The sequence below is a fragment of the Rhododendron vialii genome, chromosome 12a (genome assembly GCF_030253575.1).
Source record: "Rhododendron vialii isolate Sample 1 chromosome 12a, ASM3025357v1".
Lineage (NCBI taxonomy): Eukaryota > Viridiplantae > Streptophyta > Magnoliopsida > Ericales > Ericaceae > Rhododendron > Rhododendron vialii.
Window position 1 is genome coordinate 8813761 of NC_080568.1, and position 26291 is coordinate 8840051.

A 26291-nucleotide genomic window follows, 5' to 3' on the forward strand; every position below is an offset into this window, starting at 1 on the left:
TACATTCACATAATTACAAACTAAATATCCGAAGTTAAACAAGGGACTAAATTTCCTTTCGCTTAAAATTTAGGCAGAGGAAAGAGAGATTCATTGAAAAAGAAACGTGAAATATATATATTTACATGAGAAATATAGTTCCATAAGCATCTAGATTTCTAGAGTTCTAAAAGACAAAGGAAGAACCAAACATACTAAAAACGAGAATCCACAAACCAAATTAAAAAAAAACAAAAAAACAAAAAGAAACCGAAAACTCCGCGATGCAAGCTCAAGGGGCATGGACTTCAGTCTGATCTATATAGCTTCCGTAGCAAAACACACCAAGGCATGAGCGTCGCAGATATCTTTTTTACGAACGTGGGAGATGAGGCGGCACCAAGATCCTCGCTCGAGAAACGAAAACAAACCCAGCAAGTTGTGCCTCAAAAAATGTCCCTGTTCCCTTGCAATTCCTCACAAGGCGTAAGTTAAAAAATATGCACACATATGTTTCCTTCTCACAATTTTGGACCAAGCAGAATGAAAAACAAGAAAAAAAAAAAATCATAAAGATACTAAGGAACCATACCTCGTCAAAAAGGACATAATGTATCTACTAGACTTCAATCTTCATCTCTTGATACCAAGTTCATTTCTGCTTGGGGTGATGCACGTCGAAGTCTTGTCAATACTTTCACAATCCGCAATTTAGCAACAAGACTAAGTGATGAGTTCAGCTCTATAAGCATTGTCTCTAGTATCGGTGACTTGGCTAGCAGAAGCTTGATAAATTCCAATTCAGCCTCTGTGCCAGAGACATTTTTCATATCCACTTCGCGAAGTTTATGTTAGGAATGCCTTGTATTCTTTAGTCCCACATTGGTTAATTATGTTGTTCCCGTTTTTGTAGCCTATTATAAATAAGGCTTTTGGGGTACTTCTAGAAATTATCTTTTGGGCTTTCATATTGTGGCCTTTCTAGAGTTACGGATTATAGCCGGCTCTTTGTATCTCTTCTTCACGTTGGTTAGTGAATCCTCTCTCTCCTCGCCCGTGGACGTACCCATCTTGGGGAACCACGTATATCTTGTGTCTTTGTGATTTCTTGTTTAGTTTTCAATTTCTCGTTCTTAGCTTGCATTCATAGCGTTCGTTACAACAAACTGGTATCAGAGCCTTAGGTTGCAAAAACTAGGGTTTCGTTTCCGATTGTGGCTATGGCAGCTAAATTTGAGATTGCGAAGTTTGATGGGCAGAGCAGCAGTTTCAGTCTTTGGAGAGTAAAGATGAAGGCTCTGCTAACCCAACAAGGATTGCACAAGGTTTTGTTAGGCAAGACTAGTTCTGGAATCAAAGAGGAAGATTGGGATGATACGGATGCCAAAGCTCTGAGTTCTATTCAGTTGAGTCTGGCAGATGACGTTCTTCGCGAGGTGGAAGAAGAAACTTCAGCAGCAGGAATTTGGCTGAAGTTGGAAGGCATATATATGACGAAGTCGCTCACCAACAGGTTATATCTCAAACAACGTCTTTATACGTTTCGTATGCGAGAAGGTATACCTGTTAAAGATCATTTAGACGAGTTCAACCGTATTATTATGGATCTGAAAAATATTGATAGTAAAATTGAGGATGAGGACCAAGCCCTAATTTTGCTATGTTCTTTACCACTTTCGTATGAGCACTTTGTTACAACCCTATTGTATGGCAAAGACACGATATCCATGGAGGATGTTAAGGCCAGCCTATATTCGAAAGAATTGAGGAAAAAAATGTCAGGTGAGGGTGATGCACATGCGGAGGGTTTGTTTGTTAGGGGAAGAACAACAGAAAGGGTGGAGTCGAGTAATAGGGGAAGATCCAGATCATCAGGTAAGAAGAAGGGAAAGTGCAATTATTGCAAGAAACCCGGGCACTGGAAAAGTGACTGTTTAAAACTCAAGGAGAAGGAAAAAGAAGACCAGAAAAGGGGTAAAGTAATTGCTGGAATTGCTGAAAGTTCAGATGAGTCAGATAATGTGTTATCAGTTACAGAGGGCGATTCTCGCTCTAATACCGAGTGGGTTCTAGATTCTGGATGTTCATACCATATGTGTCCGCATAGAGAGTGGTTTTCTACTTATGAGGCGGTCAATGGTGGTACAGTTTTGATGGGCAACAACATGGCCTGTAAGACTGTTGGTTCAGGAACGATTCAGCTTAGGATGCATGACGATATTGTTAGGACTTTATCTGAGGTTCGACATGTTCCGGATTTGAAGAAAAATCTTATATCCCTGGGTGCTCTTGATTCTCATGGTTGCAAATTCCTCGGTGAAGGTGGAGTTTTGAAAGTCTCAAGGGGTGCATTAGTACTGATGAAGGGTCAAAAGCGTGGTAACCTTTATACACTCCAGGGCAGTACAGTTTTAGGTGCTGCAGCAACGGTTGCTTCATCCAAGGTTTCAGATTCAGACTTGACTCGTTTGTGGCATATGCGCCTTGGGCATATGAGCGAGAGGGGGATGACAGTTTTGAGCAAACAGGGTTTGCTATGTGGCCAGAAAATTGAGAAACTGGATTTCTGTGAGCATTGTGTCTACGGCAAGCAGTGCAGGGTAAAATTCAGTACAGCTGTTCATCGCACCAAAGGCACGGTGGATTATTTTCACTCGGATCTTTGGGGTCCCGCAGAGGTAACTTCTAAAGGTGGTTTTCGATATTTTATGAGTATTATAGATGATTTCTCTCGTAAGGTTTGGGTGTATATGTTGAAACATAAGAGTGACGCTTTTAATACATTCAAACAGTTTAAAACTTTGATTGAGAATCAGACTGGTAAGAAAATAAAACGTTTCAGAACTGATAATGGTATGGAGTTTTGTCTTGGCGAGTTTGATAGATTTTGCAGTGATGAGGGCATTGTGAGGCATCACACAGTGAGAAAAACCCCTCAGCAAAATGGTGTGGCTGAACGAATGAACAGGACTCTTTTGGAGAAGGCACGTTGTATGTTGTCCAATTCCGGATTGGGCAAAGAATTTTGGGCTGAAGCCGTTTCCACAACATGCTATTTGGTGAACAGGTCTCCGTCGACTGCTATTGAGTGTAAGACTCCGTTTGAGGTATGGTCAGGTCATCCGGCTGATTATTCTGTGTTGCGTGTTTTTGGGTGTCCAGCTTACGCTCATGTGAATGAAGGTAAACTGGAGCCACGGGCCAAGAAGTGTATTTTCTTGGGTTATGCAGCAGGTGTCAAAGGGTACAGGTTATGGTGCTCTGATGATTTGAAGTTTTTGATCAGTAGGGATGTGACTTTTGATGAAAATTATCTGATTAAGGAGTCTAAGCAGGTTGATGATACAGTTCAGGAACATAGTGTTCCAAAGCAGGTGGAGTTTTTGGGTGAAGCTTCCGACTCAGGGAAGAAGCACATTGAGAAGCCAATTGAAGAGGAGTTCAAGAGTTCAGACACAGAGGTTGATGCATTAGTTGAGCAACCACGCACTATTGCTAAAGATAGGCCAAGGAGGGAGATTCGGCCTCCTGAAAGGTATTCGGCTTATTCTGAGATGGTGGCCTATGCTTTATCAGTTGCTGAAACAGTTGAGTATGAGGAGCCTTCAAGCTATACGGAAGCTATTTTGAGCGCTGAGTCTGCACAGTGGTTTGTTGCTATGAATGAGGAGATTGAGTCTCTTCAGAAGAATCAGACATGGGAGTTAGTAGAACCGCTGAAAGGGAAGAGGATTGTTGGATGCAAGTGGATCTTCAAGCGCAAACCAGGTATTCCAGGGGTAGAAGACGCTCGGTTTAAAGCTCGGCTAGTGGCGAAAGGATACAGCCAGAAGGAGGGTGTTGACTACAATGAGGTATTTTCACCAGTTGTAAAACATAGTTCCATTCGCACTTTACTTGCTATTGTTGCATGTTATGATCTTGAGTTAGAGCAACTTGATGTCAAAACTGCGTTTTTGCACGGCGAGCTTGAGGAACAGATTTATATGCGTCAGCCTGAGGGATTTGTTGTTTCTGGTAAGGAGGATCACGTTTGTTTACTTCGTAAATCTTTGTATGGCCTCAAGCAATCCCCTAGGCAGTGGTATAAGCGGTTTGATACCTTTATGATAAGCCAGTCATATTCAAGAAGTGAGTATGACAGTTGTGTGTATTTTCGAAAACTTCCAGATGGTTCATTTGTTTATCTACTGTTGTATGTTGATGATATGCTTATTGCTGCCAAGAGTGTGTCAGAAATCAACAGGTTGAAACAACAGTTAGGTGGTGAATTTGAGATGAAAGATTTGGGTGCGGCAAAACGTATTTTGGGTATGGAGATTTGCAGAGATCGAGTAGCTGGCAAATTATTTTTGAATCAGAAGTCTTATGTTCTTAAAGTACTTGAGCGCTTTGCCATGCAGAACTCGAAGCCAGTCAGTACCCCTTTGGCAGCACACTTTCGACTTTCAGCTGAGTTGTCACCACAGTCGGAGGATGAGGAGAAGTATATGTCTCAGGTTCCATATTCGTGCGCAGTTGGGAGCCTTATGTACGCCATGGTATGTACTCGTCCTGATATTTCACATGCAGTTAGTGTCGTTAGTCATTATATGGGGCGTCCAGGAAAGGCACATTGGGAGGCTGTGAAATGGATACTACGGTATTTGTGCGGAACTGCAGGTGTTGGTCTATTGTTTGGGATTGTCAATTCTGGTGATCATGCTGTTGGTTATGTTGATTCGGATTTTGCCGGTGACCACGATAAGAGGAGGTCTCTGACAGGTTATGTTTTTACTCTGTCCGGAAGTGCCATTAGTTGGAAAGCTACTTTACAGGCTACAGTTGCGCTGTCTACAACAGAAGCGGAGTATATGGCCATTGCTGAAGCTGTGAAGGAGGCATTGTGGATGAGAGGTTTGCTTTGTGAGCTTGGTCTTGCACAGGGTGTGAGTTCAGTATTTTGTGATTCGCAGAGTGCTATACATTTGACTAAAAATCTGATGTATCATGAGAGGACTAAGCATATCGATGTCAGGTATCACTTCGTTCGGGATATCATCTCACAGAAGCAAGTTGAGGTGAAGAAAGTGGGTACGGCAGATAACCCAGCAGATATGTTGACTAAACCGGTTCCGGTTGCCAAGTTCAAGCATTGCTTGGGCTTGCTTGGTATTTGCAGTTGATCGCCCCTCGGGGGCATTTGGCGAGTGAGAGGTTAGAAGGGGATAGCTATATTTGGTGATTTGGTTCAGTGGAATTCAAGTCAAGGTGGAGAATTGTTAGGAATGCCTTGTATTCTTTAGTCCCACATTGGTTAATTATGTTGTTCCCGTTTTTGTAGCCTATTATAAATAAGGCTTTTGGGGTACTTCTAGAAATTATCTTTTGGGCTTTCATATTGTGGCCTTTCTAGAGTTACGGATTATAGCCGGCTCTTTGTATCTCTTCTTCACGTTGGTTAGTAAATCCTCTCTCTCCTCGCCCGTGGACGTACCCATCTTGGGGAACCACGTATATCTTGTGTCTTTGTGATTTCTTGTTTAGTTTTCAATTTCTCGTTCTTAGCTTGCATTCATAGCGTTCGTTACAACAGTTTATTCAAAGAGACATCCAAACAGCCATGCACTTCCGTAAAATCTAGATCAACAGGAATATCAGAAGTCCCACCGGGAAATGCCTGAATTCGGAAAAAAAAAAAGAATAACAAACTGTCTTAGCCTGCGTATTCGGCATTTACATAATGAACACAGAAAAGAATTAAATCTGTTACCACTTACTTCAATAGTAATTTCTTCCAAGTTCGGAGAGCTTCTGATTAAGCACATAAGAATAGAGAGCTCATCTCGTTTCCCAAAACAAATATCATACAACGTGATATCTTTAAGGTTGTTCAAAGTTGTTGGAAGCCTTGTTGGTAAACCAGATGCAGCTAAGCCCTAGAAGCAAAAGAAAAAACCAAAAAAAATCAAAGAACATTGATAAATAATGAAGCATGGCTTGCTAATTAAGCTGATATTCTTACCTTAACATAGCAAAAGTCCAATCCCAGAGACTCAATTACAGGTACACTATCAAGAAGCATGACAGAGCAAGATATTTCTTCTTCGCTACAGAATAGCTCCGCTCTCACTCCTTTCAAATACATAAAGACGTTTGCAAGACGAGAAGTATTTGTGAAACAAATAGATCTGAAATGGCCGTCACAGTGTACAAATTTAAGATTTGGACCAACAACTTCAAGGGAATGTAAACTGGTGGAGGTATGAAGTCTCAAGTCTTCAAGTAGTGGGCAATTGGAGATCAGACTTGAAAGTACGTCATCAGTAATGACAACGTCACAAAGATCAAGGGAAATGAGCCTGGTAAATCCTTCAAATCCAGGAGGAGGTTTAATCATACAAGAACTGAGATTCAAATGCCTCAGTTGCAAACACGAATATAGCGATGATGACAACTTGTAAAGTTCCCCCTTTGAAATGTGAAGGGTGAAGTCTTGGATATCATTGCTTGAAACAAAAAGTATCAACAGATCAATCTCAGAACAGCTTTCCAGTCGAGATAAAGAGAGTGTGAACTTCATTATTGGTCCACGATGATGTAACATGACTTGATAAATAATCATCATGAGTTTAGTATGTGTTGCTTTGGACAAATCTCTATAGAACGTCTGATTGAATACCAGTTGAGGAAGTTTCACCCACGCATATCTCCATTTCCTTGACAAAATACTTGTCCTCACTGCATCTTGTAGAGGCAAACACATCAAGATTTTATCTAGTATATTGCCCGGAACATGACTAATTATGTCTAAAGTTGAGTCACACATTTTCGTTTCGGTCTGGGTAATGCTTCAACTACCCGTTTTCTTCATAGAGTTGACAACTCTGATAACCAGCAAAAGCAACCGAATCAAATAATTAAGCCACCCTGCACGTTGTCCCCATACATGACCCTGGCACAAAATAAAAGAACAATTAGGAGTAGCTGTATATCACATCCCCTGCTATAACATCCTATTACCAACAATTGCAGTAGAGAGAAAGCTTAGAAAACATTAAGACAAGATTCCCCTAATTCATAATCTGGAATACCCATCAGGATTTTCTGCTTTTTAGCTCAGCAGTCTGGTACGTTCTATGCTACATGGAAGCAACTATTTCGCTAACCCTGATAAACCTCCTAAATAAAATACTGACTAGCATCCCACCGGAAATTTCAGTTCGAAAAGCTACCCTTTTACTCTGGCATGACAATCTATGCAACACAAGTACGCACCTTCTAGACAGTAATCAGCAACTTGCTACCACACACACCTTTTAGGTATAGCTGGGACTACTTTTTTGTGCGACCCACAAATTTTCAATCAATGAGAGTGAGGGTATTGTTCGCCCTCACTCAGTGAGGGAGAACAAAATCAGACTCCCCTAGGTTGTAAGTGCAGAGTCTGTGGACCACTAGGTTCAAAAGCTCGTGGTTGACAGAGAAAGAGCAAAGACAAAAATTCCAGGAATATTGTCCCAGTTTGAGAAAGATCCTAATCTCTAAAAGGGAAGAAACCGGTTTGCCTTTGGCATTCGTAAGACTTAATTGGGTGTAATTTGGTAACAAAAGATCTTTAGCTGTAGTGGTGAAAGGTGTTGAGTTTTTGCCCATGAAAATAGACCCAATAGTGTTTGGCCCAAAAGACTAATGTGTGGCCGTCATTTTCACTTTTGTTTTTTTGCTGGCAAAAGAGAACAGAGAGTGAGCGTTGGTGTGTGCGCGCTACGGTGAAAAAGGGGAGAAACCGTGAGTGCTGTGTGTGTTTGTGTTTCGGTGGTGAAGACACAAAATTGAGGCAGCCATATTTCTCCTTTGTTGAAGCAATTTGTGCCAGCACATTCGTGAGATTTTGGGGCAGATTTGATCTCGGTTTCGGGCTCCAACTTCGGCTGTTTTGGAGGGTTTGAAAGCACTAGTTTGGTGAGATCTTTCCACTATTTTGTTGTATTTCGTCTTATACGTTTAGGGGTGCGTGAGATCCTAGAATCTTTTTGGAAACCCACTTGTAAATTTTTGGTAAAAAAAAAAAAAGATAATGGAAATTGCTTTCTCTCTTCCGTAGATGTATCCGAGATTAGAGAACCACATACGTAATAATATTGTGCGTTGTTTATTGTGCGTGTTTAATCCCATCAAAAGGTAAGGGAATTCTGTTGTTATCTAATTACTAAGCCACTTATTAGATTGATTGTGAGAAAGGGAGAGAAAAGAGAGTATCGTGGTTTCTCACCAACAGAGAAACGAAAAAAAAACGAAGGACAAATCATACAGAGTACTGAAACAAAACAACTAGTGTACAAATAAAAAGAACATAATATTATTAAACTTTGACTACAAAACGATCATGTGGAGATTGGGAGCATGCAGTGCAGTGCAGCAGTACACAATTAGATTACTCGAGATCTGAATTACGTACCTGTGGAAACTGGTGGAGAACACGTATGTACTGAGCAGCAACAAGAAAAAACTAGCAGTTGTACGTTAACGAGGTGTGGTTTCGTTCGAGACTTGACTTGAGCTGTGAAATCTGGTCTGGAAGATGAGAGTAGAAGAGACGCCCCTTTTTCCCTCTGAAATCACTCTCACTCACTCACATAATAGAGGGTGTTTGGCTGCTTGCTTTTTGCCTTTTCTACTCCTCATTTTCACATTTTTGGTGCTTGGCTGACTCTCTCTGTTAGGAATATGTGTGAAATTGAATCCCACGTGGAAAAATAATTGGAGCGTAATATACAATTAGACCACTAACTTCAAGGGAATGTAAACTGTGGAGTCGCAGGTCGATGCATCGCACAAACTCTAACACTCTCCCCAAATGAGTTCTCTTAACTCCATGTTTCTAGAGGGAGAGAAACTTATTCACGGCTCTATGCAATTTCAGCCGTTCGTTTCAGCAATTAATGGTTGAGATATATTTTTAAACTATTATTAGTAATAGTTTATTTTTAATTCGGACCTTCCAAAATATTTTTGGACGCACGAAATGGAGCTCTTAGGCTTCGATAAAAAGTTTTTCTGGAGGAGAACTCAAAAAGTGGTATGGAGCTCCTTTTCTCATTACCATTTTCAACCTCAATTTCAGGTGGTGTGGTACTATGGTTAGAGCCCATAATACCCTTCACTTTCTCAGATAATAATAAAGGGGGGATAAAATACCCCATTTTACAAGTTTGTTTATCTCTCTATATAAAAAAAATCAATAAAGCCAAGCGGTATTCAAATATTAAGTACTGAAAATGTACATACAGGCGTGCAGGACTTTCTTTGGATCTCATACGAATAATCCAAACCATTCGTTAATTTTAAAATAATTTTTTTAATATTCTTGCAAAAAATCAGATCAATTGAATATGTGTTTAAGTGGTTGATCCAATCTCCAAATTTCCATTCAGAATTCAAGATATTGAATTCAATTGTAAAAATCCACGAGACAACTAAACCCAACAACTCAACTACACCATTATCACATACATGCGGGTCCCTAGCATTTATTGTGAATTTTCCACACATACATGTAAGAGAGGTGTGGTTGATATGTGACGCATTGATGTGTCCTTAGCATTTCACATGAACATCCTTCCCAGCTAAGTTTCTCTGTGGAAAAGAATCATAGGCTTCCAATAATTTTCCACTTTACTTCACATGAACATCCACTTTAGTAAAGTTGGCTTGGCTTTCTTATTAATTGGACCAAAAAACGTTATTTATTTATTTATTTATTTAATCTTCAAAAGGGTTAGAGAGGGCGACCAGTATAGCAACCTCCTTTGGCGTAACCATAGGGGCTCCTAAACCGCTGCGAAATGTCTGGTTTGAGTCAGAACTACTATCCGTGCATGGAGACAGACCGTTACCACAACACCACCTAAATACAAGATAGAATAAAGTAATAAACACCACTCTCATCATTGACAAGACTCGGACCCGAGCCTTCTCTTGGGGTGTAAGGTACCCTGCCATTTAGGCTACCACCATCGGTGGTATTGGACAAAAAAAGGTTGGCTTTGCTTTTCCTTTCCTTTGACAGTGTAGCGCTACAACAAAATCGGTCAACGACAATGAATAAAATTCCATCGCTAAAGTTTTTGAGGACGAAAAATTTTCGTTGCCCAATTTCTTTGTATTATGTTTCACATGGAAGGGGTGCCTCCAATCGGCGATGAATTTTTTCATCTGGCCACGATTTTTTTTTTTTTTTTGTCTCATAAAACGATCAAATTAGAAAAAAAAAATTAGTTCTACTTTGTTGTTGCCCGAACTCAAACTTAAGACCTCAGATTTCTAAATTACCACTCCCACAACTACACCATTTATCACTTTATTAATAATATTGCAAAATTTAATATATATTACTATTTTTTAATAATTTTAAAATAATCTATGTATAATATATATCAATATGTATTATTTATTTAAAATACATCGATTTATTTATTTATATATATATTATTTATTTAAAATATTGGGGAACTTAATTAGCCATCCTTTTTACCCTACTTATTTAGGTGCCCATCCTAATGTGTTTAAATACTTATCTTTCCATCCTCAAATTCAATTAAATCCTAAACTACCCTTTCTTTCTCCTAATTTTTCAAATCTTTTTTTTATTTATTTATATCTTTTCTAATTATCTCAATTCTCTCTCCTCTTTCAAACATTTCTCTCACCTAATCTTTTGAATTTTTTCTCTCCCCTAATCTTCTCTCTCATATTTTCATTCCCCTAAAATCTAAAAAGAAAAAATGAATGTGTAAATCGGAAAACATGGCAAAACATGATCAATTCATAAAATATGGCAAAACCTGATCGAGATAGATGAACAAAACATGATCAATTAAAAAATATGACAAAATCGAAAAATATGACAAGTTTCGAGAAGTGTAGGTTTCGATCGAGATAGATGAACAAAATATGATCAAATAAAAAACATACAAAAATCAGAAAACATGACAAGTTTTGAAAAGTGTAGGTTTCAATCAGGATAGGAGAACAAAATATGATCAAATAAAAAACATGACAAAAATCAGAAAACATGACAATTTGTGAGAAGGGTAGGTTTCAATCTAAATACAGTGAAAAGATATGGAAAACCAGACTAAAATTGAATTATACGAGTATGATTGATAAAGATAAAAATGGAGAGGGTTTCATGAATCATTATCAATTGTAACTCAGAAAATACAACTCCAACTCAGTTTTTCTTTTTCTTTTTCATTCCCTTACACCCCATATTTTACATCCGAAAAACCAAAAGGCCCTGACTTCATCAATCTATGGGTCCAAAAATCAACAGATTCAAGATGATAAACATACTATTCCCGTGAATTTTCAACCATTGTTTGCCTTTCCATTCTTGTGAAATCTTCCTCTCTGTCCACCATCCGTTTTATCCCCGGCGACGACAGCCCGTGACTGTAGCCAGTGATCGGAGCTATGAACGGCAACAAAGGGGCTGGAATTTCCTGGATTTGACTATGGAGAACTCTAAGCGGCTTTGGAGATCCGGCTGAACGACGGAGAACTGACGACAATAGAAGAAGATTGGCGACTATGGATGAACGACGGCAGGGAGGGAAATGAGGGTGGGGAGGAAACGGTGGTAGGTCATATTCTCGAATACAGAGAGATAGGAGAGAGGGTATGGGTTTCTGAGTGTGATTAATTAGGTTAGGGGATTCTATTTGATCCAGAGGGGGGAGAGGAGTTGGATTGGGTCTGGGTGGTGCTGGTGGTTGTTATGGCTCTGGTGGTGACATTGGTTGGGTGGGGGAGGGGATTAGCATAATCCCTGTAATTGTGGGATTGAAAATCTTACGTATATCCGATATATAGATGTGCGTATGTATGCGTGTGTGTGTATATATATGTATATGGGTAATTTAATTACATTTTGTAGGAAATGAATACAAGGGTATTGTTGGGTTTTTTTAAATTTGAGGATGAGAACATAATGATTCAAACACACTAGGATGATGACCTAAATAAGTCTACCAAACGGGATGCCTATTTAATTTCTTCTAAAATATATCGAATTTTTTGAAATTTAAAAGGTAATTAGGGTTGCATTTGCCATCGAAAATTTGGGCGCCAATTTGGCGAGGAAACCAAAAATTCGTCGCTAGAAGGTACTATTTGGTGCGGAAATTTAAAATTCGTTGTCAATTTGGCGAGAAATCCAAATTCCTCATCAAATGTCACCATTTGGTGATGAATTTTGGATTTCAAATCGCAAAATGGTACCGTTTGCCCAAAATTTTTGGATTTCCTCGCCAAATTGTTCTTTTTTTGCGACAAAATCTCATTTCCTCACCAAATTGGTTCAATTTGGCAACGAAATACTATTTCTTCTCCAAAAGGTACCATTTCGCGACGAAGTTTGGATTTCGTCGTGTAAAGGCATTGACAAGGAAAGAGAAAGAAGAGAGAAGCAATTCGAACAGTCGAAAACAGTGACAAGAACCTATTGGGAAAAATATAAAGGAAATGAAAACTATTTTCTCTTGTTTGGTTTCAGACTTGAGAGGAAACATAGTGGAAAATAGCGAAGTCAAGAATTAAGCACAATGAATTTTCTTCTACGATTTTCTAGTAAGAGTTATTTATTTATTTATTTCCACACATATGCACTATTAATGTAAATTATGGCATGCAAACCTGATATAATAAATCCTCACTCTGATAAACACCCGACAAAAAAAAAACCAAAAATTAATATCAATATGAAAATGCTGACAAAAAAGAAGGCCATATGATAATGTATTACTTTAAACAAGAGGGAGAGAGAAGTTTTTTTTTTTTTTTTTCCTCTTGCCAAAATGGTAAATTTTTTATTCCGAAATCAACACAACCGGATACATCAATTTCTTTTTTCCCCGTTAAAATTTTATTCCTGTCTTAGAGCATCCACAGTGGAATAAGCAAAATCAAAAGATTGCTAATTTTAGCAATATTTGCTCAAAAAAGAGCTCACATTGGAATAACCTAACTTAGCAATATTTTAGCAACTCATCAAATTTGGCCTTTGAACAATCAAAACTAGCAACCTTTGTTAATAACCAAATTTAGTAATCGATCCCCACATTTTCTCAATCAAGTACACCCATTATTTATACAAAAATCTTCTCTCTCTCTCTCTCTCTCTCTCTCTCTCTCTCTCTCTCTCAACAATGTTTTCAAAAAATAATTTTAAAAAACAATTTCTTTCAAAAACTTTTTCTAAAAAAAAAAACTGTATTTTTATGAACTCTATTTAATAAAAACTGTTTCTTCAATTTTTTGTAAAACTATATTTTTTTTAAAAATTGTATTTACACAAAACTTTTTTTTTTACACAATTTTTTTTCATGAACTATTTTTTTATTCAACTGTTTTTAATTTAAACTGTTTTTTTTCTTCCAAAAACTGTTTAATAAACTTTTTTTTTCCAAGAACAATTTTTTTTATTTATAAAAACTGTTTTTAACATAAGCTATTTTTTCAAAAATAAGTTTTTCAAAAGATATACGTGAAATGAAGGAAAAAAGTTTGGAAAAAACTCAGGAAAGGAAGCAATGGTCCCTTTGGTTTTAATTAACCAATGTAGGACTTGACATTGCTAACTATAGCAATCTCTAAATGGATAATCAAAATCTGATGTGACATATTTTGATTATTCACTTTTGCTTATTCCACTGAAGATGCTCTTATGTTTTTGTGTAGTGAAATTTTTTCTTGAAATCGTGTTTAATAAATGCACCACTAATTTTTTTAGTCGGCCACTTGCTCAATCGCTATTTCTGATGATGACTCACCCAGTCACTCAAAAGTTCCTTTTTTTTTTAATCACCCAGAAAGTTGAAGGTAATTTTTTTTTTTTAATATTGTACTATAAATCAAATGAGTAAGTATGTTAGTCCATATAGAAGGTATCAGAAGCTATACATAACTACCCTAAATCACCCAAAAAGTTAAAGTTACTTACTAGCAATGCGTTCCTCATCTACATTTTATTACCCACCGGTTCAAACTCGGTGTGTAGTTTTGAGTTGTTACATTCACATAATTACAAACTAAATATCCGAAGTTAAACAAGGGACTAAATTTCCTTTCGCTTAAAATTTAGGTAGAGGAAAGAGAGATTCATTGAAAAAGAAACGTGAAATATATATTTACATGAGAAATATAGTTCCATAAGCATCTAGATTTTCAGAGTTCTAAAAAACAAAGGAAGAACCAAACATACTAAAAACGAGAATCCACAAACCAAATTAAAAAAAAACAAAAAACAAAAAGAAACCAAAAACTCCGCGATGCAAGCTCAAGGGGCATGGACTTCAGTCTGATCTATATAGCTTCCGTAGCGAAACACACCAAGGCATGAGCGCCGCAGATATCTTTTTTATGAACGTGGGAGATGAGGCGGCACCAAAATTCTCACTTGAGAAACGAAAACAAACCCAGCATGTTGCGCCTCAAAAAATGTCCCTGTTCCCTTGTGATTCCTCACAAGGCGTTAGTTAAAAAATATTCACACATTTGTTTCCTTCTCACAATTTTGGACCAAGCAGAATGAAAAACAGCAACAACAAAAAAAAAAAAAAAAACATCATAAAGATACTAAGGAACCATTCCTCGTCAAAAAGGACATAATGCATCTACTAGACTTCAATCTTCATCTCTTGATACCAAGTTCATTTCTGCTTGGGGTGATGCACGTCGAAGTCTTGTCAATACTTTCACAATCCGCAATTTAGCAACAAGACTAAGTGATGAGTTCAGCTCTATAAGCATCGTCTCTAGTATCGGTGACTTGGCTAGCAGAAGCTTGATAAATTCCAATTCAGCCTTTGTGCCAGAGACATTTTTCATATCCACTTCGCGAAGTTTATTCAAAGAGACATCCAAACAGCCATGCACTTCCATAAAATCTAGATCAATAGGAATATCAGAAGTCCCACTGGGAAATGCCTGAATTCAGAAAAAGGAAAAAAAGAAGAAGAAAAGAATAACAAACTGTCTTAGCCTGCGTATTCGGCATTTACATAATGAACACAGAAAAGAATTAAATCTGTTACCACTTACTTCAACAGTAATTTCTTCCAAGTTCGGAGAGCTTCTGATTAAGCACATAAGAATGGAGACCTCATCTCGTTTCCCAAAACAAATATCATACAACGTGATATCTTTAAGGTTGTTCAAAGTTGTTGGAAGCCTTGTTGGTAAACCAGATGCAGCTAAGCCCTAGAAGCAAAAGAAAAAACCAAAAAAAATCAAAGAATATTGATAAATAATGAAGCATGGCTTGCTAATTAAGCTGATATTCTTACCTTAACCTAGCAAAAGTCCAATCCCAGAGACTCAATTACAGGTACACTATCAAGAAGCATGACAGAGATAGATATATCTTCTTCGCTACAGCGTAGCTCCGCTCTCTCTCCTATCAAGTATATACAGACGTCTTCAAGCCGAGAAGTATTTGTGAAACAAATAGATCTGAAATGGCCATCACAGCGCACAAATATAAGATTTGGACCAACAACTTCGAGGGAATGTGAACCGGTGGAGCTATGCAGTGTCAGGTCTTCAAGTAGTGGGCAATTGGAGATCAAACTTGAAAGTACGTCATCAGCAATGACAACGTCACAAAGATCAAGGGAAATGAGCCTGGTAAATCCTTCAAATCCAGGAGGAGGTTTAATCATACAAGAACTGAGATTCAAATGCCTAAGTTGCAAACATGAATATAGCGATGATGGCAACTTATAAAGTTCCCTCTGCCAAATGTGAAGGGCGAAGTCCTGGATATCATTGCTTGAAACAAAACGTATTAACTGGTCGATCTCAGAACAATTTTCCAGTCCAGATAAGGTAAGAGTGAACTTGATTATTGGTCCACGGTGAAATAACAGAACTTGATAAATAATCATCAAAAGTTTAGCATGCTTTGTTCCGTACACATGTCTGTAGAACTTGTCATCAAATACCAGTTGAGGAAGTTTTGACCACACATATCTCCATTTCCTTGACAAAAGACTTGTCCTCGCTGCATCTTGTAGAGGCAAACACATTAAGATATTTTCTAGTATATTGCCGGGAACATGACTAATTATGTCTGAATTTGAGTCGCATATATTCATTTTTGTCCTGGTAATACTTGAACTAGTACTCCGCACCAGCAAAAGTAAACGTATCAAAGATTTAAGCTACCCGGAGCGTTGCCTCCTAACATGTCCTGGCACAGAATAAAAGAACAACGATTCACGTCTCCAGCTGTAACATCCTTTTGCAGCAGAAAGAACTAACAGAAAACATCAAAAGAAACTATTTCAATAACCCTAATAAACCCCTTACATAACATTCTGATCAATATCCTAGCAGAAATTTCAGTTCAAATAGCTGTCCTTGTACTTTGGCGTCACGACATATTACATACGCAACACAAGCACATGTAAACCTTAGACAGTAATCAACTAGAAGCTTGTGGTTCACAGGGGAAGAGTCGAGGCAAAATCGTAAGGAAATTCTAGTGACTATTCCGGGAGGATTGTCTCAGTCTGAGGAAAAAAAGGGTGAAGAATAAGAGGCTATGGAAATAAGAAAGACCATAATCTCTAAAGCTCCGTTTACTTGTCAAGAAATTGGAGCAGGAAAATTGTTCTTGAAAGGAAAAAGAAAAGTATTTTCCTACATGTGTTCATTTCATAAAAGGAATTTGCGGGACGATACATAATCAATAGTTTAGATGAGGACCTAACCGGATCAACCTAGTCCGATCTACAACTATGTTTTAGTTATACTTTTATCACGTATCAAGTAATTTCGAAGAAACAAATCCAACATGTTATAAATTTTCGTTTATATTAGGATTCAAAATTTACTTATTAATCAAACTAAAAACACGACAAAAACAAATGAAATTCTAGTGGGGTAATGGCCCCCAGCCCCTCTCACATACATGTGAGGTCCGCACATTTATTATGGGATTCCCACACAAATTGATGTGTGGTTGAGGTTTAACAAATTGATGTGTCTCTAACATTATTAAGTGTATTACCTCCACTATTGCTGACACAATATCCTCGTATAAATTTCTTTCATTGACACAACTCTTAACAGTTATCTAAAGACGTGCCCAAGCCAACTGGATTTTAACCGAATTGTACTTTCACGTGGAAGATGAGGCTTCGAGTCTCACTAGGAGTGTGAGTGCTTAGTGTAGTTGTTGATATCCTTAAAGCTTGCTCCACCCGTATGCCGTTTAGCGGTACTTCTTTTCCATCCCTTTAAAAGTAGGTTAGCCATATATCGATTGGGAAAAAAAAAAGTGTCCAAAAAATCACGACTGTCTTAGTGGATCCACTCCGTCCACCCATCCACCCAGTAACTATAAAAAGAGCCGTGCTATCGACACAGACTTTTATTGCACAGATCGTGCATAGATCGCAATGTGGGACCTACTACGGGTCTCAAAAAAATTAAAAATCTGAGTTGTTCATTAAATTTGATATATTTTTTTCAGTACCTTTGAAAAAAATTAGCTCAATTCGATAACTCGATCCAATCTTCAAACTTTTTGAAAGGAACACTTATAGTTATTGACTTCAGCTGATTTTTTGCAAAGGCACTCAGGGGAAAAAAAATTAATAAACAACTCGGAATGCTTTATGAAACCCGTAGTGGGCCCCACATTGCGATCTAAACAAAAAAAAAAAAGTCAATGTGGACAAACTTTTCGCTATAAAAACACCAAGTCCAAAGAAAGCACATCTTTTGTTTGCCAATGGGCTTTAACCCAGTTGGCATCTTCTAGTCTTCCCCTTGTGGAAGGTAAAAGTTCGAGCTTGTCATTTGGAGTACTGACTCGACATGAAGTTAGCGTGTTAGGGTCAACTATATTTGATACAAAACACGAATATGACACGACACAATAGTACGAAAAGCTAAATAGTTTGGATTAGGGTTGAGAGAATTCTGACACGAATACGAGATGGCAAATAAAGTTTATACCTTTTAATAAATGAGGTGTCCGAACCAACTTAGCGCAACTCAATTAATTTTGAGGACCAATCCCACAATCCACACAAGTGTTTCTGACACGAATGACTGATTATGATTCTTAAGGTAATACTCATAAACAAGAAGAGTAGCAAGAAGAATAGGCCCGTTCCAGATTCTCAAATAAGTACTTAATAAATAAGGACCTATTTTCAAACTTAAAATAATAGACTTACGAAAATAGCTTTTAAATTTTTTTTCAAGGTTGGATAGATCTCATCAAAATCTATCAAACAATATTCATATTGCAATTTTTTTTTTATTAAGCCTATTATTTTTAAGCTTGAAAATTACAAATAAACATTTACTTATTTTTTAAGGGGAAAAAGCGGAACACAGAAACACATGCATGACGCATCTATTCTACCATCGATTGAATCTGGAAAACTAAAGGGATTAATGGTTAATTACCTGGTTGTGGGAAGTAGTACTGGAAACCAGAGAGATGAAATTGAAGACTCTTCAGTACAAGAGAGAATTCCCTCTTGCCGCTAGGGTTCTATTTTTCAACAAAATAATTCCAATTTGAGATAGTAAGAAAAGTGAATTACTATCAATAACTTAGCTTTCATTGATACGTATAAAACATAAGCCTAACATGTCTTTTTATATATATATATATGCTAGGACTTGATGAATAAGAAACCTAAACGAACTAGGAAACATGCATAATAAAGGAAGAAATTAGTATATATGCGACTTTCAACTTATCGATCATTGGCTTCTGTCAATTTAGTTGGTGGTTGAGATTTTTTCACAATTGTTACTAGCTTCAAACATTACCCCTTGCCTAATAAAAAACATTACCCCTTGCCACAATTAATTAACTCTACTTATTGGCAAGTTACACTGGAGTAAAACTTTTTAAAATGGATGGAACTGAAAAAAATTAATTAAAACTCGAAGAACTAAAATGACACAAAACACACACTTCAGTTCAGTATATTTTAGGGAAATTTATAGAAATGATCCTCCTAGTTTCATCCAAGTCTCATTTTTGTCCTCCAAGTATCAATTACTCCCTCCGTCCCCTTATTATAGTCCAGTATTCCATTTTGGGCTGTCCCTTAATAAGTGTCCATTTGGTAAAGTTAGTGGGTAAAAGTTGATATATTGTCTATTTTGTCCCTAAAAGTAGATTCTATTTTGAAAAATTAGTGAGTAAAAAGTGTAATGATGATGGGTAAGTAGGGAAAGTGGAGGAAAAAGTTGATGTGAAAGGTATAATGATGATGTTTTTTTAATAAGTTGGAGTTACGAAGTAGGACATTTAAAAAGGGACGGAGGGAGTACAACTCTTTTGACCTTTAAGTTTGATTTTCGTACCAAATCGGTCCAATTGATAACTTTTGTCAGCCAAACTAGACGGAAAAAATTAGATTGATGACAATTTGGATGTTGCAGTTCGTACCAAATTGGTCCAATTGATAATATCTGCCCTCAATCTGAATTTTTTCGTCCAGTTTGGCTGACAGACGTTGTCAATTTGACCAACTTGGTACGAAAACCAGACTTGATGGTCAAAAGAATTGTAATTGATACTTGGAGGACGAAAATAAAACTCGGGTAAAATTAGGAGGACTATTTCCATAAATTTCCCTATATTTAATCTTCAACCTGATCTTTAAAGGAAAATGCTAATCCCAACACAGTTGACAGTGATTTAGATTCCAAAAGTCCATAAAAATTTATGCTGATATTAGTGAAAGTGAATCCAAGGTAGCGGGTTTGTTTCGGAAAATTACTTACAGAAGATTTGAGAGTAAGTCATTTTCCTCCGACTAATGAAAAATATTTTACATGTAAAATGTTTTCGTTCATTTTTTACACAACCAAATACCGAAAAACAAGTCAAACATACGCCCAAGCAAACGGAGCCAAAGTGCATGTGTAAATCTTTTTGAAACTTTCGACACTATTTGTCACACAATCAACGCCTAATGAGTGATGGTTAGCATAACCATTTTGAATATCTGTCATAGTTTCATTGGTCCCCTTGGAAAACAAGGGAGACTGAATAGATAGGATGGTCTACACAAGAGCCATAGTTTCAAAAGGTCCCAAGAGTTTCCAAAACAAGAGGGAACCAAACACCCAGCCATGTACAAAGAAACCAAAACAAAACTAACCCACAAAGAAAAAACACGAAAACACAAAAGATCATCCAGCAAAACGAGTTTTCGGCTTGTTCGACAAAAGCTTGTCAAAAATCTGCTTTTAGTTGAAAGCTAGCTGGTCAGGTGGAAAACTTTGGCGAAACAAAAATCTGCTTTAGTTGAGAGCTAGCTGGTCAGGTGGAAAACTTTGGCAAAAGAGAATCAGATAAGGATATTCCACTAGTGACTTTTTTTTTTCTTGGTCAAACAAAAATTCATAAAACGCTAAGAAGAAAGGTTCCGCATCATGCGAGAGCACATAGTGTCATACATAGTAGCATACAAGCCAGACGAAAAGGAATCAAAGGCTAGACTTAACATGAAAGCCTCTCTAGTGTAGGATCTGCCTTAGTTGAAGGCTATCTCTAATAACATACTCCCAGGGAGATAGGCATCTGGGTTTCAACTACTAACTCTTCATCTGGTTCTGCCCCAATTTGAGCAAAGTGGTCTGCACATTGGTTTGCTGATCAGTAGATACGGTCAATCGAAGTGTTGGTGTGGTTCATGAGGTAGTGAGTTTCATTGATGACCACACTGAGTGGGTGATTCCCTGGGTTGCCCTCCTTGATCAGATTCACCGCATTAAGAGAGTCGGATTCAATTCTCACACTGACTTGCTTTTTCTCCAAGATTATCTCCAAACCCTTGTAAATGCTCCATACTTTTTCCAAGGTGGAGTCACAGGTAAGTTTACCGTAGAACCCCAAAATCCAGTCCCCGTTGCTGTCTTTGAATATGCCTCCAAAGCCACCATTTTCATTGGCTTCATACCAGCGTCCATCCGTATTGAGTTTCGTGATACCTGCAATTGGTTTGGTCCATGCATTAATACGAGAGATGTAACTATCACCTAGAAGGGGAGATTTGAAAGCCTCCACAATCTCGCAAGCATATGAAATACTGTAATTAACTTGGCACTAACAGAAGGCGGTATATCAATATTGTCAAAACTTTTTTTTGTTTCTGTCCTTCCAAATCTGCCACAACGTGGTGATAAAAACAGTGTGCCAAAAGACTAATCATCATCAAATACAAGTTCCGGAATATTTCTCCAGTTATCCCTCCATTTCTTTGACAAAACACTTGTCCTCACTGCATCTCTTGTGGGCACAAGTACCAAGATATTTTCGAGTATATTCCTTTCTCATACACTTAGGTATCTATTTTAAACATTCCCACAAGGACCACAACTAAACAAACAAATCTCCATCTCATGATACGTTCATTTCTGCTCGAGGCGATGCACGCCGAAGTCTTGTCAATTCTTGCACAATCCGGAATCTAGAAACAAGACTACGTGAGTAGTCAACCTCGATAAGCATTGTCTCCAGCATCGGTGACTTGGCTAACAAAAGCTTGATAAACTCCAATTCGGTCACTGTGCCAGAGATATGTTTCATATCCACTCTGCGAAGTTGATTCGGAGAGACATCCGAAAAGCCATGCACTCCCGACAAATCTAGCTCTTTAGGAATAGGATAAGTCTCATCGGGAAATGCCTGAAATTCAGAAAAAAAGGATAATAAATTGTCTTAGTCCGCGTATTTGGCATTTACATAATAAACATAGAAAAGATTAAATCTGTCACTAGACTCTCACTACTTACCCGAATACTAACTTCTTCCAAGTTCGGGGAGCTTCGAATTAAGCAAATAAGAATGGAGACCTCATCTTGTTCCCCGAAACAGATATCATACAACCAGATTTTTTTGAGGTTGTTCAAAATAGTTGGTAAACCAGATGCAGCTATGCCCTAGAAGCAAAAAAAAAAACCAAAAAAGATCAAAGAACATTGATAAATAAACAAATAAGCATGTATGGCTTGCTAATTAAGCTAATCTTACCTTAACATAGCAAAAGTCCAATCCCAGAGACTCAATTACAGGTACACTCTCAAGAAGCACGACAGAGCTAGATATTTCTTCTTCGCTACAGAATAACTCCTTCCTCGCTGCTTCCAAATATATTCCGACGTTTGCAAGACAAGAAGTATTTGTGAAACAAATAGATCTGAAATGGCCGTCACAGCACACACATTTAAGATTTGGACCAACAACTTCGAGGGAATGTGAACTGGTGGAGCTATAAAGAAACAGCTTTTCAAGTAGTGGGCAATTGGAGATCAGATTTGAAAGTACGTCATCAGCAATGACAACGTCATCAAAATTGAGGGAAATGAGCCTGGGAAATCCTTCAAATCCAGGAGGAGGTTTAAGCATACAAGAATGGAGCCTCAAATGCCTCAGTTGCAAACATGACTATAGGGATGATGGCAACTTATATACCCCCTGCCACATGCCAAGGGTGAAGTCCTGGATATCATTGCTTGAAACCAAAAGTATCAACTGGTCAATCTCAGAACAACTTTCCAGTTCAGATAAAGATAGAGTGAACTTGATTATTGGTCCACGATAAAGTGACAGAACTTGATAAATAATCATCAAAAGTTTGGCATGCGTTGGTCTGTGCATTTCTTTGTAGAACATCTCATCAAGATCAACTACCAGTTGAGGAAGTTTTGACCACACGTATCTCCATTTCCTTGACAAAAGACTTGTCTTCACTGCATCTTGTATAGGCAAACACATTAAGATATTTTCTATTATATCGACTGGAACATGACTAATTATGTCTGAATTTGAGTCGCATGTATTCATTTTTGTCCGGTAATCCTTGAACTACTCTGCACCAGCAAAAGATAACGTATCAAAGAATTAAGCTCCCCGGAGCGTTGCCTCCATACATGTCCTGGCACAGAAACAAATTCAACAATAACATGTATGTTTCAAACGAATCAATAACAATTTTCATAATTAATTGCAATAAAATTAATTGAATTTTAATTACTTCAAAATACGTTTAAATTTTAGTTTATAATTAGGATTTGAGATTCATCTTTAAATTGGAGAATAGAAATACATAGGAAAGAAATGAATAGAATGGGCTTGGCCCGACATGCATTTAATGGTGAGGCAACAGTTGTGAAAATCCAATCCAAAAAAAACAACTCTGAATGTGTAGTATTTAGAAGTTAAATATTGATGGATCCACTAGTGACCTATCATCAAATACAAGTTCCGGAATTGTTCTCCAGTTATCCCTCCATTCCTTTGACAAAACACTCGTCCTCACTGCATCTCTTATGGGCATAAGTACCAAGATTTTTTCGAGTATAGTATCTGAAATTAAGATCCACGGTTGAACTACACATTCTCTTCATTTTTTATGATCACTATTTAGAATGCATTGGCAAACGGAATCAAAACATGGGAGCAAGCCTCCCTTGCAATAATTCACAACACTTCCTGACACAAAATGAGAATGATAATCAGTGCCCAGTTACTGCTATCAAATATTAAGAACTTTTAGTAGCTAGTACAAGCCAAATTAAAAGAAAGCATCTTCAGCAGGAAACATTTTTCTCAAAATCCTAAGTTCGTAACTGGACCTGTAAGCATAAGCTTACTGGCCACACTCCAACCCACCCGTTCCGAATTTTTTGTTGGAGTTCTTAGGGGCCAAGAAAGATGTACCATAAAGAATTTAAGGTTTTAGTATAATCTCCAATTATGAGTACTAATCTCCAATTATGAGGGTAGCAAACACCATGTGCGCAGTACACTCTATTTCTCACACTAACTAATTCCTTTCTTATGCACTTGGCTATCGATTTTAAACATTTCCACAAAGACCACAACTAAAGCAATCTCGATAGTTTTTTTTTCCCCCCTTCTATCTATGTTTCACAGAACAAATTTTTCTTCAAATTTGCATGTTTCATGAACACATGACTCAATAAAAAACCAAGTCGTCTTCATCAAGTATCCACAATCAAGAACAAGAAAAAAAAACACATCCTAGATTTCACGAGTTTTGCTACAAATACGTGGAATGATAATTAAAACACATCCAGCCCTTGCTCAAAACTTTTTCGCAAAATCACACTTGAGTAAGACCCCTCTCAAATCTCTACTCCCCTTCACTCGAACTCATACTGCTCGTTTTTTACTCAAGTCGAGGGAGACTCTTCATCGTTTGTTTTCCAACATCTCCCTGTTTCAACGGTGCTTTGGTAAAAGAAATTAATGTCGTGGCACATAGGAAAGAAGCCTAAACAACCCCGGGGTAAACGAATCTCCATTATCTACCATTAGCCCCCAGTAAGTCATTCATACAAAAACTTCGAATGACCGTGCAATCAGCGACTGAAAATATATGGGAAAAGAGAATGGTGGTTGAAAAGACATTTTCTCTTTCTGTGCAGTAAACTTCACTTTATAACCAACCAAGAATACAAAGATAAGATGTCCAGGTACTCTAGTGTGGAAGTATGTCGTGGCTAAGTCCAGGTACTCTAGTGTTCCTACGAAAATTCAATAATATCATGTCTTGGGCAATTGGTCACTGTAAAATGTGCTAGAGCCACTCTTCTCAAAATGCATATTGTGCGGAGGGAAAGGAATGGTAGAATTTTTCAAAGGAAAGGTTTGGATGCTGCTAGAGGCGTGGGAAAGGTTGGAGCGGGTGTTAAAGTTTGTATCTCCTCTTGGAGGAATAAGTCCCCTTCAGCTGTTAATAGGCATCCACCGGAGGGGGCTTATAACACCAGTCAATATTTGGGGAATTTAGAATTGGGTTTTTGAACTACAACACTGGTCAATCTTTGGGGGTGTTTGCGATAGCTGTGAGAATAGATTCTAGGTTAGCGCTAAAGATTTTGCTTTGGATTATAAGTTCTAGATTCTTGTAGAAGCTGATAATTTTTTTTTTTTGGAGCCACTCAGGATTTAAGTTGGGGACCATGGTGGCGGGTAGTGGCTTGGCTTTAGGTTGTTCTTCCATTACCACAGAAAAAAAAACTTGTTTACTACAACTGCTAAATTATGATAAAACTACAGTAAAAGCTGGTAGTATTTACGGCAAAAAAACTGAAATTAGCTTTCAGAATATAGAATCTAACATCTAATCCGAAAGCACCCAAATTCAGCTTCTGTATTGTGGCCCTGGAGGGATGATTTTCCCCTCTGGCGGTCTTCCCTAGCCCTTGAGAATGTTTAGGGCTTTCAGCCCTCTCTATTTCCCAGTAAAAAAATCAAATCTTGCAAAATACTACTCCGTAAGATAAAAGAAAATAGGGTTTGGAGGAATGGGAAGGAGGATTTCTTATCTTACCGGTTCTGTTGTTGAGCTGCAGCCGAAGCAGAGTCGTTCTTGACCATTACCCAAATCCCAATGTATGAAATCAAACTCTATTTTAGCCCTCGAGTGATACTACTGTATTTTAGTGTTGGAGTTTGGACGAATCCAACAATATGTAAATAAAGGGCTCTCTCTATAAATGAATGTATCGGCTCCCATCAAAACCTGTCTTCATCCCCAACGCCCCCACCCCCCCGCTCTCACTCTTCACAAAACCCTAGCGGTCAATATCTGGACCTGGGAGCTCCGATCGTCTATTTCGGCAATGGACGGTTCGGATTTTCATCCGAACAATAAATAACTAAAATTTTTAAAAACTCGGATTAAATCCAAACAGTCCGCACCGAGATGAACGATCGGGCGGCAGGTTCACTACAGCCTCTCTCATTCCTCAATATCTTTTTTTTCCCTTTTCTCCCTATTGGATTTCACCTTTTCTCCCTATTGGATTTCACACTCTTGTACGTTGTTGGACGAATATTTGTCTGGAAATTCTAATTGCAAAAAAGATTTGCAGGAAATCACATAGGAAAAAAATCATTTTGACTCATTTCGAGTCGCATAAAAATCTAAAAAAAATTCATAAATCTTTTAAGGACCAAGCTATTTGCAACCACAAATTTTTTATACGTAACATGTTCTAAGTCTAATCCATAAATCTTATAACAATTTCCTAAATGCAACCTAACAAATATTCATGAATTTCCAAAAATACCCTCTCCTTCCCCCTTCTCTCTCTCAGTTCTCCTAATTCATAGATTCTAGGGATGATGGTCGAGTTATAGGTATTTTTCTGGCTCTTCATGATGGGATCAACTCGCCCAGAATTGCAGAGGCTTTGGCCATTTGGGATGGGTTGAATTTGGGGATTGCTCTAAAATGTCATAAGGTGCTTAT

The 26291-nt window shown here is 37.8% G+C and overlaps 3 protein-coding genes across 8 annotated transcripts in view; all 3 read right to left on the reverse strand.

Moving 5' to 3' along the window:
- The window catches only part of LOC131310480 (F-box/FBD/LRR-repeat protein At1g13570-like), a 79683-nt gene extending 78939 nt beyond the window's left edge, over positions 1 to 744 (reverse strand). Inside the window, exons 1-2 of the mRNA XM_058337515.1 lie at positions 572 to 744; positions 325 to 438 (exon numbers count right to left, since the gene is read on the reverse strand). The gene's annotated coding sequence lies outside the window, so the exon portion shown is untranslated. The remainder of the gene's footprint in view (positions 1 to 324; positions 439 to 571) is intronic.
- Positions 745 to 5076: 4332 nt separating this feature from the next.
- LOC131310482 (F-box/FBD/LRR-repeat protein At1g13570-like) lies at positions 5077 to 8685 on the reverse strand. Of its 4 annotated transcripts, XM_058337525.1 has the most exons (5): positions 8420 to 8684; positions 6786 to 6913; positions 5984 to 6699; positions 5739 to 5897; positions 5082 to 5638 (listed from the first exon to the last, which is right to left on the reverse strand). In XM_058337525.1, exons 3-5 carry the CDS (start codon positions 6584 to 6586, stop codon positions 5546 to 5548), a joined length of 855 nt encoding a protein of 284 aa, XP_058193508.1. In that variant the 5' UTR covers positions 6587 to 6699; positions 6786 to 6913; positions 8420 to 8684; the 3' UTR covers positions 5082 to 5545. The 4 variants fall into 4 exon arrangements, with proteins under 4 accessions (XP_058193506.1, XP_058193507.1, XP_058193505.1 ...); XM_058337523.1 differs by having other exon boundaries at positions 5077 to 5638; positions 5984 to 6913; positions 8416 to 8685; XM_058337524.1 differs by lacking the exon at positions 8420 to 8684 and adding an exon at positions 7053 to 8001 and having other exon boundaries at positions 5077 to 5638; positions 5984 to 6913.
- Positions 8686 to 14590: 5905 nt separating this feature from the next.
- Positions 14591 to 25596, reverse strand: LOC131310486 (F-box/FBD/LRR-repeat protein At1g13570-like). 3 transcript variants are annotated; one of them, XM_058337530.1, is made up of 4 exons: positions 25368 to 25590; positions 22040 to 22943; positions 15064 to 15222; positions 14591 to 14949 (listed from the first exon to the last, which is right to left on the reverse strand). In XM_058337530.1, exons 2-4 carry the CDS (start codon positions 22412 to 22414, stop codon positions 14647 to 14649), a joined length of 837 nt encoding a protein of 278 aa, XP_058193513.1. In that variant the 5' UTR covers positions 22415 to 22943; positions 25368 to 25590; the 3' UTR covers positions 14591 to 14646. The 3 variants fall into 3 exon arrangements, with proteins under 3 accessions (XP_058193513.1, XP_058193515.1, XP_058193514.1); XM_058337531.1 differs by lacking the exons at positions 14591 to 14949; positions 15064 to 15222 and adding exons at positions 21137 to 21694; positions 21802 to 21948 and having other exon boundaries at positions 25368 to 25596; XM_058337532.1 differs by lacking the exons at positions 14591 to 14949; positions 22040 to 22943 and adding an exon at positions 15309 to 16213 and having other exon boundaries at positions 15101 to 15222; positions 25368 to 25533.
- Positions 25597 to 26291: the final 695 nt, after the last annotated feature.